The sequence below is a fragment of the Siniperca chuatsi genome, linkage group LG18 (assembly GCF_020085105.1).
Source record: "Siniperca chuatsi isolate FFG_IHB_CAS linkage group LG18, ASM2008510v1, whole genome shotgun sequence".
NCBI lineage: Eukaryota > Metazoa > Chordata > Actinopteri > Centrarchiformes > Sinipercidae > Siniperca > Siniperca chuatsi.
The window spans coordinates 4,173,183-4,186,891 of record NC_058059.1 but is presented as its reverse complement, the minus strand read 5'-3'; the positions used below and the strand labels follow the sequence as shown (position 1 = coordinate 4,186,891).

General features: G+C 40.3%; 1 protein-coding gene across 5 annotated transcripts in view; it reads right to left on the bottom strand.

Annotated features, from left to right (window-relative positions):
• adamts6 (ADAM metallopeptidase with thrombospondin type 1 motif, 6) overlaps positions 1–13,709 on the bottom strand; it is a 67,616-nt gene that overhangs the window by 33,117 nt on the left and 20,790 nt on the right. For 4 of the 5 annotated variants that reach the window (XM_044174656.1, XM_044174652.1, XM_044174655.1 and 1 more), the window contains exons 11-13: positions 9,941–10,082; positions 4,710–4,817; positions 917–1,062 (exon numbers count right to left, since the gene is read on the bottom strand). In XM_044174656.1, the coding sequence (XP_044030591.1) occupies positions 917–1,062; positions 4,710–4,817; positions 9,941–10,082 (396 nt within the window). The remainder of the gene's footprint in view (positions 1–916; positions 1,063–4,709; positions 4,818–9,940; positions 10,083–13,709) is intronic. The other variant, XM_044174657.1, reaches the window with a different exon arrangement.

Here is a 13,709-nt window from a genome sequence, read left to right as displayed (position 1 = left end):
ACTGACTCAGAAATGTCAGTAACACTGCAGTATCTATCTAAAGTTTGCAAACATTAGTTAACATTAGCCACTATAAGCTACTGGTCATACCAGACCAAGTCAGGCTGTAGCAGGAAAACCCTTGGGAGTATTGAATTGAATAAGTGTGTGTTTTATTGGTTATGAGTTCAACTTTTAATTTGTAAGAGGAAGAGTGTGGTATTTCTTCTTTCAAAACATAGTCTCACTTCCTGAAAAACAGTGCATCATCAGTGGTGACCTCATGCTGCACTGAGGGGTGTAACTGAAAAGTCCAACCAATACATTATCAATCCTTTCTACCTATCTGCTTTTCTCTCCACAGCCCATCAGTTTACACTTATGATTGATCACTTACTGACCTGTTTCAACAGGAAATACACATTTAATAAGTAATTATACCATTTGATGGGATCTTTAAAGCTCTATGCGCTTGCAGATCTTAGTGGATCAAGAAACACGTGGAATGGTAACGATATTTTTTTTCTGTTCATTATAAACAATAAATGCATCACGTCCTGTTTGACTTTATAGTTTTGCACCACTGCACCCCCATTACACTTTCCATAGATCAGAATATGCAATTTTGACAGGTTATAAGTGAAGTTAAATGCTTCATTACGTCCTGTAGGAGTCAACAACAAAAATGTAGAAAAATTTAAGAAAAAGTCATCACATAGAGCTTTAACTACTAAGGAGTTTTTTTTCCCAAGATAGGAGACATGTACTCCTGGAAATATTTTACTACTAATAACTACAATCTAAGTAGCTCTACTCCCACTCAGATATAACATACATCCACACAGCATACACATGTGCACATACACACAAACACACACCTGTAGGCAGGACCTGGATGTGTGTGTTCAGCTTGCTGTGGCTTACTTTGCCTACTTACGCTGGGCTGTCACAGTGCCTCATGGAGGAGGATACACCGCCCCCACAGGTCCTGCTGCACTCCCCCCACGTCGACCAGGGCCCCCAGCCTCCGTCCCCACTCTGAGGCCAGGTACCGAACGCAACACACTCACCCTGGTAGCACCACTGGTCGGGGAGGAGCAGAAAACAGACAGAGAGGGGGAAACGTTGGCTATTATGCAATAGAGTTGCATCATTTCTTAACAACAAAAACACTGAGACACATTAACGACTGTTTTAAAGTCTTAAGTTAAGGCAAGACTCACAATAACAAACAACTTTTTACAATACAGAATACTTAAGTCTCGGTTTTACAGTTTTCAACAGTTATTAGCTCACTATAAATGTATGTACATCTGTGTATAGTGAAATGTATACCATACAGAACCTGACTGATGAAGTTTTCCTTCAGTAACACATTCTCTCTCCCTCTGTCTTGCTTAAAAAAAACACATGCACATAGACTAATGATTACGCTATTACTCACGCTATAATTTCATTTCCGCATTAGTCCTGTTATTTCTCCTCTCTTACCTGCCAATTTCCATTTTGTTATTACTGTCCTGGTTTCCTCCTCGTTGAGGTTTATTGTTGTATAGTTCATGTTCAGGTTGTGTCCTTTTCATCATTAACAGAATAGTTCAACATTTGGGGATATGTGCTTGGGTATTTGCTTGCTTTCTGAGAGTGAAATGAGAAGATAACACAATCTTCCTCTTACAAATGAAATATTGAATTCATAAGCAATTAAACAAATCCTTGCTCAATTTGCTCAATTTGCTCCTTGCTATTTGTTTAACACAGATGTAAACAGAAATGTAAAAACAACAATTTTTTGTTTTAGGGCGGATTTACATGCTATAACTATTTCTTGGTGAACAACAGCTGGGCGCAGTGACAGTGCGAAGTATCCTAAAATCTTGTCATCACAGTGAGATTGCCAGGTTTGATACCACTGTGCCCATACAGGGGAACAGAATTTAGTAACCTCCGCTATTGCTGGAGACGCTGCACTGAAGTACTGGGCGGAGAGATAAATTGTTGTTGTCAAGAAATAGCTTCAACAAGTAACTCGTTGTTAGTTGTTACCTGTCATTTTTACATTTCTGTTCATGAACAGGCTAAACAGATAAGATACATCTTGTAAAGAAGATAGTTTCAGAGTTGGAAGGCATATTTTTACATTTTGGACAGAGCCAGGCTAACTGTTTCCCCCTGCTTCCAGTCTTTATGCTAAAATGGGCTAATCATGTCCTTATTCCAGCTGTACATATATATGTTGAGTTAATACTTTAAAAGGACTTATCATTACAGTTTCACATGTTAATGTTGCTAAGATGCTTGATGCTAATATGTTTGAAATAGTAAATTCATAAACAGTGTAGAGACAGAATCTAATAATGTAAATTATTATGTTAATTAACATCTAAGATGGGGGGGGAAGTGGTGTAAGTCACCTCCAGGAGGTTCAAGTTTAGGACTTTAGGGGTTCTGTTCCAGGGGTCACCTGAGTGTGGGCGGAAATAAAGCGAAATTTCCCAAAATGTTGTACTATTCCTTTAATTTGTGCATTTTCTTAGTTTGTCATTCTAACAAAATGTGTTCTTATAATTATCTTGAACACATTCTTAACTTAAATAAAAATTATCTTATTAAAGCTGAATTAACAGATCAACTTCTTATACTGTATTTTTGTTTAATGTTTCCAGTGTACTGTGAGGTGTTTTCAGAGGCAGGTGAGGGATGGAAAGCAGTGTGCAGCGTTTCAGGAGTGTTTTAAGCCTCGTGCTAAGCTGTTCTGGGTTCTGAGGGAAGAGGGGATCAGAGACGGCACTTTGTCTCTCCAGCTGTGTCAGTAGGTTAAGAACCCAGAGAGGCTGGGACAATCAAGGTGAGGGCTACGTTGGGCCACTGTCCTCTTTCTCTGACTTACTCATTCACGTCCTGAGACGCTGTCTAAACAAGATTAGCAGTGGGAGAGAGGAGAGAGGGAATGGAGAGATGGGGAGAGGGACGGAGGGATCAGGGCACAGAAGGGAAACTGATTGGCAGAGACGCAGAGGAGGAGATCTGCTTTCCACCTTCGAGTATATCTCTGAGTCCACACATAGTAAAAACACAAAAAACTCTCTGTTGGTCTGTTTCTGTCTTTCTCCCACCTCCCACTGCCCTCTCCCCCAGTCTCTCGCTCCCTGCTCCTATTGGAAGGGCCTCTCTCCATTACACGCTGGGTGAGAAATGGCTGACATTCATATTCCTTTGAAGCTGTCCCCGGCAGGGGCAGACAGGGTATGCCACTGGCTCTCCTAAAGCTGCTCCAAAAGCTGTTCCAAAGCCCCCCAGGCTCAACCTGGGGCCCCCTGTGTTGGCCAGGACCCTGTCCGTGGGCCCCGGTCCTCAAAGGCTCCACTGAGCTAATGGTAATCACGGGTGACAGCTCGTGACACTCTCCTATTCTTCCCTTTTAGACCTCGGACCATCCGGTGACAATGGCTGCCGTAATCCGTGTTAAAACTGTCTCCCCTAACCTGGCTGGCATCAACAGTGGGCTGATGACCTAAAGCCTGGCCTGCTTGCATGTGTGTGTGTGTGTGTGGTAGCACCCATTGCATATGTGCACACTAAGGGAATGGTACCCCTTCCCAGAGTGGAACAGATGCAAGTCGAAGCACTGAGGTACCATTAGCTGAGGCTAATTTCTGCACACAGAAGACCAGGTACTGCACTAACTATGTGTACAATGGTTAAAGGGTTGGTTCTCCCAAATTACAAAAAAACTGATTTTGTCACTCATGCAGATAGTGAGAAATCCATCTTTAAGATTTCTGCCTCAACAAAAATATAATGAAGGTGAATGGAATTTGTGCTGTTCACTGCATTGAAAAATACATATTTGAAAAATTCAACAGCAACATCTCCTTCCAGAAACAAAGTCTGGATAATGCACAGAGGGAGCGCTCGAGAGATTTCATGGGAACTGTGCCACTGAAAAGTGTTTCCAGTGAGGTCTGTGGATTATCCAGAGATATGGCCCAATCAAGGCTCCCCAAAATCAATTAATTTCAATGGGAACACTATCAGTGGAGTCACTCACGGAGGCCAAGTAAATCCACAAGGAGCTTTTGTGTAGAGTTCAACTTTGACTGATTTTGACTCATAAATTCACAATGTAGACAACTGCAACCATCTTGACAGGGCTGACCTTTGAGGGAACGGAGAGCCGGAGAGTCCAAAATGCAGAAAGCTATCAGATTAGCCGTGTCGCACCTTAGTAACCGAACAGGCCAGCTAGCTTGGCAAGCTATTATGGCTGACCGAACACTAACAGGGATTTTGTTTCTGGAAATACACGTTGAAGTTAGATTTTTTGACAAAGTGAGTGAGAACAGAAAATAAAAATATTTTTGATGACTCATCTTGAACTCGGGGCTGTGCACAGAAATGTATCCAATCAAATGTGACTTTAGTGCGACTAGCTAACCCCACCCATCATATAAAAGCTAACTTGATCGTTAGCTTGTGGGTCGTAGTAGCTAGCAGAGATATAATTTCCAAAGAACATGGTTGAGGTCTACTTTATTAATTTCTCCCTTATCCTCCTGATCTAACAACGTGCGTGAGGGAGGTGTGTTGAGTTGGAGGCAGAAAACTTAGAGGATATCTTAAAACTCATTTATCCCTTGATACCACTTGTAGTAAGTGAGAAAATATGGAGGGTTTTTTTGGTAATTTGGGTGAACCTTTAAATGTATGAGAAACAATCGATGACTTACCCCTTTCTCAATGCTGCCAGTCTGGCACAGAGTCCCCTCTGCAGCAGGGATACTGTTAGTTACACAGCGGTTGCTTTTGCTAAGGCACCAGAGCTCTCTACACACTTCCTAGGAAAGAAGGCAAAAGCAAGTTGGTCAGAATAAATCAATTCAGCAGACTGGGGGGTGGATTGCTGAATAAGGGTGAGAATGATTTATCAGTAGCCTTTGGTGGATTTCTTCTTAGTGTTTTTCTTCTCCACTCTGTGAGAGGAAAACAAACACAAACAGCATGGAAATTCATCTATAAATCTACAAGATTCCAGATCAAATCAGAGGATGAGAGGAGTTGATGAGACCACATCAGGACTGCTGAGAGGCATCTAAATTCAAGAGCCCATATGCTTTGGATCATAGTGCATCTTGAGCAATACGCCAAGGGTCACCGGGTGCTCTTAATGTTCTCTTATGAGAAATGAAGAGTCAGCTGGATCAACACCATGACTAACGTTTGTTCACGTTCACCTCAGGACCACACGGGACCGTGACATCAGTTCAAGAAATCCAATTTCTGCTTCTTAGGGGAAATCAAGAGTGAGCAATAGGCCTCCCAAGTCTTAGATAAAGACGACTTGTACGCCTAACAAATATCTTTAGTATTACTGAGTGGTCTGAATAAACATCATATCTCTGTCTTCTCCTCCTCACTCCTCAGTCTAGAACATAAGGTGAATCCATTTAGATTACTAAAGGACGGGAGTGTGTGAGAGAGAGATAGTGGGTAGACAGCACTAAGTTGCCCCCAAATAAATGAAACCATAAAGTGAACACATGTTACAAGGGCAGCTCTGCACAACCTTGCATTAGATTTCCCATTAAACCCAACTGGGTCGCCTCGCATCTCAACTTCAAAGGCATTTACAGGACAATTGTGTACAGCAGAAGAGCAGGCCCATGAAAAAGAGTTATGACCCGGGCATAGATTCTGACCCCAGGGGTCAGTAAATATGCCACAGCCCTGCAGCTCCCTGAGCCTATCCAAATTAAATAAAGCGGCAAACTGCCACTCTCTGGTTGCAGCGACTCCCCTCTGCCAGCTGGTTTCAATAAGACACCCCGCTGCTCCATTCACTATCTCGGCCCTGCTAAAAGGTCAGTTGCCCAGGCCTTAACGAACATGGATGTGGGCTGGATGGATTTACGCTAAGAGAGAACAAGCCGGCAATAAAAAGGGCAGGGGCGCTCAGTGAGGGCCTTGCTAATATAGCCATCAAAGGTTGTTTGTTTTTCATACTTTCAGCTTCCAGTGTCGTTCAGGTTCTGGAAAATGCCTGTCTGTGTTGGTAGCTTTGAGCACAGACTAACTGAGAAGTGGGAAGCAGTCACTGAAACCAAATTATTGCTATAAATTACCCTAACTTCCTCTATTACTTTCTGGGAAAAGTAATACAGATGTATTACTTTTCCCACCTCTGACACAGTCTCATGCTGTGATTTAAAGTCTGTGATACCCCTGCGGTTCTGAAGGTGTTGTCTGCAGTGAAACACTGCTGTTGTATTTCTCCACATCAGTGGTTCCCAACCTCTTTTGGTAATGGCCACTAAATACAAAGCAATGCATACTTTGGTTTGATTTGTGAGCAATTCAATTGAAGGGTGATTTATTTTCCCTTCTTAAATTGTTTGAATTGATTTGATTTGATCCAATGTTGCCAGATTTGCCAAATAGCCCAATCAGAACCTCAAACCCACCCAATCATCATAAAAGTAGCCCAGTTATCTCCACCAGTCTTTTGGATGTAATAGTTTTTACAAGGCTTATCATAGAGGTACGACAAAATAATAAACTGCATAGGAAACATAGTAAAAACAAAACCAATAGTTTACAGCCATGCTAGCAGCTCTATGAGCCTGTCCTTAGCTAAGTGCTAATGTCAACATGCTAACATGGTCACCATGACAATGTTAAAACGTTGATGCTTAGCAGGTATAATGCTTACCATGTCCTCCCTCTTAGTTTAGCATGTTAACATGCTAACATGTGCTAATTAGGAGTAAACACCGAGTACAGCTGAGGCTCAAATAAAAATTTTGACCTGATGATAGTGCTGGACCAAAGTGGTTGACCGACAGACATTGTCATCCCTAGAGCCGCTAGCATGGCTGAAAATAGGTTCAGCCTAGTTGTAATGAACTGAAATGTCCGTTGGTTTTGTTGGTCATTTGTTATCAGTCATTGTGTGTTGAGATTACTAGTGCCTTGTGAGTAAAGCAGGTGCAGATTCATGAGAATGTAGCCTAAATTATCATTTGGGAAAACTGGTACAAAAAGTAGCCCAAAGTATCACAAGCTGCCCAAAACCATTTTTAACTATCCAGTATTTCACAAGAAAGAACCAGAAGTTAGAGAAAAGTATGAAAAATAAACCAAACTTAGTGCAGCAGAATTTTGTTTTTTAGTATTATGCTATATAATATTATGCTGTTAACAGTTTAACCCAGTTGGAACAGGACACACCAGGTCATGTGTGGTGGTAAATCTCCAACCTGTCCTGAAGATGAATGAATATGGTGTAGCTTTGTGGCCAACTTTTTGTTTTCTGTGGCTGAAAAAAATAACAAATCATTTTGTTATCTCTATTTTGTTATTTTGTTATAGTCTAAGCCGAACATGTTTTACCAGTGACATATCAAAACTACAATATGAGCGTATGACATTATTTATAGTAATATTAGAGATAAACTTTGATATGCTCTGGCTAAACGTCCCTTCCTTTCCCATCACTGTCTTTTGCAATACAAAATGATACAACGAATATTCATCCAAATGTGGAAAATTTCAATAAGTTATGGCTGAGCTTTTGCTTCAGAAACCAGACTCTTCCATTCATTAGACCTTTTATCCATTTCTGTGGTCACGTCTGTCCTGTAAGCAGTCGCAGAGGGCGTCTCTTTCACAGATGGCTGTATGAAATAGATCTGATTGTCAGATGAAAAACTCCAATCTAGCTCTGTTGAATCAGTGCTGGAATCCAATCTGCTTATAAATGTGTGTCTTTCATGCTGATCTAAAACCACAATTATGAGCTTAGGAGCCAAAATAACAAGGCTTGATATAAGGCCTGTTATAATCTGCTGTCAGATATTTCTTTCAATGAAATGAAATAACTGTATGATCTCAGCTAATCTCTGTCCCATTTTTTTCCATCGTGTGCCCAAATATTTATGTAATACAAAACAATATCACATTATTCTTCATTAAATCTTCTTAAAGGATTCTTTCAACCGCCAATTTTACCATGTGGTTGTTACTTGTCTTTCACTGCCTGTGTCACTTAATGTACTGAGGTTTTCTCATTACTCGGGCACGGGGGGTGAATCATTATCATTACAGACTTAAAAAACAGATGAGGGGAGTGCTGACTTCAATCCTTCATCTCTTTGTCTGGAAAGTTTATAGATTAAAAAGAATAAGGCAACGTGTGGAAAGACACCTCCGAACCAGCTCTAGTTGTCAGACAATAATAAAACAATTATCTTCTTCACATGTTCACCCCCCTTTAATCTCAAATAGGAAATATAAACATGAAGAAAACTGTTATTATCCCAGTAAGGACTGAATATGCTGTAACTGTACATCAACACCCCTTATTTAACAAGTCAAAAATAGAACTTTAACTGAAATGGAAATGGAGCTTGTTTTTTCGGTTCGCTTCGGTTTTTGCATTTGCATTGCATTTCTAAACAACTTTTATACAAGAATTTATGCAGCGCTTTTATCCTTTTTTCATAATTAGCCACACTCGAAGGTGGGGTGAAAAGCCGGCCGTCATAGTGAGGGGAAAGACGCAATATTGTTTAAATATGGTTTGTTTAAACACCATGAATGACTACAAAGTGCCCCCCCAAACTGACGTTGGAAAGGTGTGGGGGGAGGGGGTTTCCAAAGCTACTGGAGCCATCAGACATGCAGTTCTGACGGAGTATACTGGCACCTTAATGGGAGGAGGTCCAGATGAAAATGAAGTTGGTCTGAAGTGTCTATGACAAAAAAATGATAAAGCTATTGGGAAAAAAGGGCTAAAAAAGCTCATTGGGTCATATTGCATAATTTTTTTAAATTAGGTTGTGCCTGCATTAGGAGGAGGTCCAAATGTGTGTATATGATAAAAAATGAAAGAGCTATTAACAAAAATCTGACAAGTTCTTTTGGGCATTTTGCATGCACTTTTGAGATGGTCCCTAACTATCAGTTTCCCATGCACTGTGAACCCGCACAGATGCCAAGCTTCACTATTGCATAATGAGGTAAAAATAACAACTGTGCAACATCAGTCAAGCTTCATCCTGCATTGCACAGCAAATCTGATGAAACCTGCTGAGAGGTTACTGAGGATAAACCTCGCTGAATGTTTGAATATTGATTTGATATTAACTTAAGACTATTTACATCCAGTTCACACTGTAACCATGGAAACAGAAGACAATCATCAGGATTACTTTTGATACTGAAGAAAAAGTCGGAATCAGACGATAATGAGACCAGTTATAAGGAGTGCCTTTTTTCTATGATTTCCAGGGCTGCAGCTAAGAATTTTTCTCCTTATCGATTAATCGGACAATTATTTTCTCAATTAATCAAATAATAATTTCTCAAATAATCAGTATAATCATTTGGTCTATAAAATGTCGCCCGTTGGCCATCATAAAATTCCTAAAAGCCAAGCTGACGTCTTCAAAGTCTGACTAACTGTCCAAAACCCACATAAGCCAAAGCAATGAGGTGATTCCACAGGAAATGTTTGGCATTTTTGTTTGAAAAAATGACTTAATGATTAATCAATTATCAAAATAGGTGCCGATTAATTTCTAAACAGATTTATGGACATTGGAGATCCTGACACCAAGAGGGAGATCAGCTGGCTGTAGCAGTGTGCATGATGTTTGTGTGTTTCGGTGTGGATATTACTGCAAAAATTTAGATTCTGTTCATATCTGAATGATATATTCGTTTACATCCCTACTATCCACTCTGCTTTCCAACTGAAGTCCAGTCCTGTGTGGGTGTTTCAGCGATGCTACTGTAAGATGTCTTTGACTACACCATCCCATGTTCCAGTCTGAAAATGTAAGATTGTGAACTAGATAACTAGCATGTAATGAGCTGCTCCAGTTAAAACAGGGATCCCTTTGGGTCAGTGAGCAGAGGAAAAGTGAGCTGGAGAGCGACGTGAAAGATGCTGGTTTCTTACCCCATACTTGCACTGGCGTGAGGAGGCTCCATACTGGAAGCGACACTGCTCGTCTGCATCGTACACCTGCCCCGGGGCCACTGTTGGGTACAGGAAGTCTCGTTTCAGAGGTTCATTGTCCAGACACGTCCCCCGACCTGAGCTGTCAAAAAAACAAACCTACAATAGGATTGTTTCTTACACAAAGAAACCTTTCTACACTTGGCTGATTGCAGAGTTAGAAATGCCAAGATTGGATGATTAAAGTCCCCCCCCCCCTCTTCTCTTTAAGACCTTGGCTGGTGTTGTTTGACTCATTTAATTTAACCACCAAACTACCATTGTAGGAAGCTTGTCAAGTTCTCAAATGACATGTAGTTAATGTTGATATTACACATCAACACCTCCTCATCAAAGGGAGTGTTGAAGCACAAGCAGAGACATTTTACCAGAGGCAAAGAAGGCAGGCCGATCTGCCTGTCTTAAAAGAGCAGCCCTCTCTGATTATATGGCTCTGTGCTCCAGTATTCTGTATGTCACTGCTTATACTGAATCCACAGAGGAGCCAATAAAATAACAGAGCAGGGAAAGAAAGAGAAAAATCTGGAGTGAGCTATGGGTGATATGTCCAGGCCTAGGATTATGTTTAGTCTGTTTTGTCAGATAGAAATATGTCTGCTCACAAAGAACTTGCAGGAAAACACACACACACACACACACACACGGCTGTTTTGTATTCTAGTAGCTAAAAAATAAAAATACTTCAGCCAAGGAGCTCACAGAGTTTCTTTTGTTGGTGTGTCTGTTTATTCTGGGTTGAGATGTTGAGCTTGTTTAACTGTCTGTCTTGCTGTGTGGCTACTTTTCTCACGCGGCTCACAGAATAAAATTTAGTATTATTCTTCTGACCTTTTGCCAATGCGTAAGACACTAAAATCATACTAAAGACAATAAACTAACAGAGATATATTTCATTTTGATCTCTACCTCCTCTGCTTCTCCCTGAGTCAGAGGTTTCTCTCAAGGCAAAATATTACTACAACTATTTACTATAACACTTTGTTCTCTCCAGCTGTGGCAGCTGCAACATGCAGTGGAATGCTTCCCATCCCTCGAAAGGAAAAGTGGGCCTGGTGACAACAATAATGTAGAGCTAGTCTTTATGATTGAGCAGACTGACCTAGAATACAGGAAAGACTGAAGTCTGAAACAAAGAGAACATTAAACGGCCGGTTTAAATTACAAAAACATATTTCCTATATATACATATTTTCTCACTTACCTTTAGTGGTATCTAGCCATGCAGATAGTTGTGGTGTCCAGATTTTGAGATATTTGTCTCTAAGATTATCTGCCTGTACCTCAATACAATGAAGGTGAATGGAAATTAATTTATGGTGCTCACAGCATTGAAAATATACATTTAAAAAGTTCCTAGATACTTTCTAGATAAGCCATGTCCTAGAAACTCTTGGACCCCTACTACTTGTACTCCACGGGTACTTCTGCAGTTGTTTTGTTGTTGGAACTACATTCTAATGAACAAATAGTCCCTACAAAAAATTGCTGATAACGTGTTCTGTGGATTATCCAGAGTAACTGGGACTGGGAATGTATTTTTTCATTACTGTGAGCACCACAATCACACTTCCAATCACCTCTACTGTACTGGGAAGCAGGCAGAAAACCAGTCTGCTTGGCTGGACGTACCACTAAAGGTATATGAGAAAATAAGATTTTTCGTGATTTGGCTGAACTGACCCTTTAATGTCATGTCCCATGATATACTGAAGGGACAAATGTCCACCTTTCTTACACCTCCGTTCTACCTCAGGATTGTGTTGCACCAACTATTCGTTTGTATGTAAAGTCCTTTCTAAGTCCTTAGTAACTACTAGCTAGTTTCTAACTAGTAGTGTACTAAATCTGGTTGCACTATTAAAGGAAAGGTACAACATTTTGGGGAAATATGCTAATTTGCTTTCTTGCCGACAAATTAGATGAGAAGATCACTACCACTCTGCATATTGAATATGAAGCTACAGCCAGCAGCCAGTTAGCTTATCTTAGCATAAAGACTGGAAACAGGAGGAAATAGCTAGTCTGCCTGTGTCCAAAGGTAACAAAATCCCCCTACCAGCACCTCTAAAGCTCCTTAATTAACATGTGACATTTGTTTGATTCACACAAAAACACAAACAAACCGAAGTGTAAAAACAAAATTTCCCTGTTTTACGTTGGGGTTATGTTCCGGACTATTTCTTGGCCGGGACCAGTAACTTCCTGGTGTCTCCACTGGTTGCCTGGCAACGGATTAAATAAGGTAGTTATAATGTGAAAAGCTTTAGAGGTGCTGGATTTTGTTACTTTATGCTAATCTAACTATGCTAATCTAACTGAAACTATTTAGACAGTCATATAGTCTGATGTTCTCAGCATAAAGTTTGTAATTTGAGGTATATTGTGTTATTTGTGTGAAATGTAATTTAAAATATCCCCAGTTTCAAATGTCATGTTCATATTATCTCATCTTTTACTCTTCACTCTAAACGGGTCACATATTAGCAAGCTAACGTTAGTTTTGTCAGTTGGTTCAGTTAGCTACGCAACAGTTACACCTGGCAATTTATTATGTAAATAAACAACTAATCTCTACGTAAGAACTGGTTTGTTCTTAATTTGTCTAATTTAGTGATGCATAAATGTCTACTGAATAAACACTTACGTTATAACGAAGTAAAGTTTGAATTTAAGAACAGCTGTTCCAACAGGCTTCCATCGATGCACAATTTAAAGTTCATCTTTAATGTTGAAGATGTTGTTTTCCCAGTTTTAATTGTTAAGTGATGGAGAAAAACAGAATTCAAGGATCTCTATCAAATATGCACTTTTTGGACAATATTGAACAAAATAAAACAAATAATCTAATACATACTGTTTGTTTTCATCCCCGGGGTAGCAAATAAAAAAATGTATTTTAAGTGGAACTTAAATGTTCCAGACTGAGAGGAGAAAAACTCTTTCTGCCTTCCTTTTTCCCCTCTCTTCCCTCTTTCTCTTGTCTTTCTTCCTCTCTTCATCCTCTGTTGTCAGTTACTGAATGGAATAATCCTATTTCTTGGCTCTTGCTCCTCGGAAGACCCTCTCATCATGGAGAGAGAGAGACAAACCAGTCTCTGAGGCCCCCAGACTGGCCCTGTGCACTAAGGGCAAGCCTCACTATTTATTGTTTTGGAGAGAGACAAAATAGTCAAAGTTTAAACATAGAGGCTATTATTTGACATCGTCGCAAAGGCTTCCTGTCCGGTGGATTCAGCCAAATTCATTATGCTCAGCGGAAATATCCTCTAATAAGCGGGAACATCGGCGACTCCTGAACTCTGACACCAGTTGTTCATGTAGATGTTAACCGTGCTGATTGGATCCAACCAGTGACGAGACAGCAGCATGATTAAATCAGACTAACAATTATCATAAGGCACAAGTCACACCAGGATAATATCAAATTCAGTTTGTGGTCTCTGAGAGTTTAATAAACCCAAACTGCCTGCCTTTTAACATTTATAACAAACTGACACGCAGACTTGGGAGAATAAACTATGACTGAACTGTGAGTTTATTCATAAACCATTCCTAAAAAACCCAAACAAAGCACCACATATTGCTTAAGCAAGATGGTGAATCTAGGCCAACACCACAGCCAAAGTTGTTTACTTGGCTAGGAGAAGCATGTGCGATATCCAAAACTCTGATTGAGGGAGAGAAAGGGAGGATAATTGGGAGTTTACAG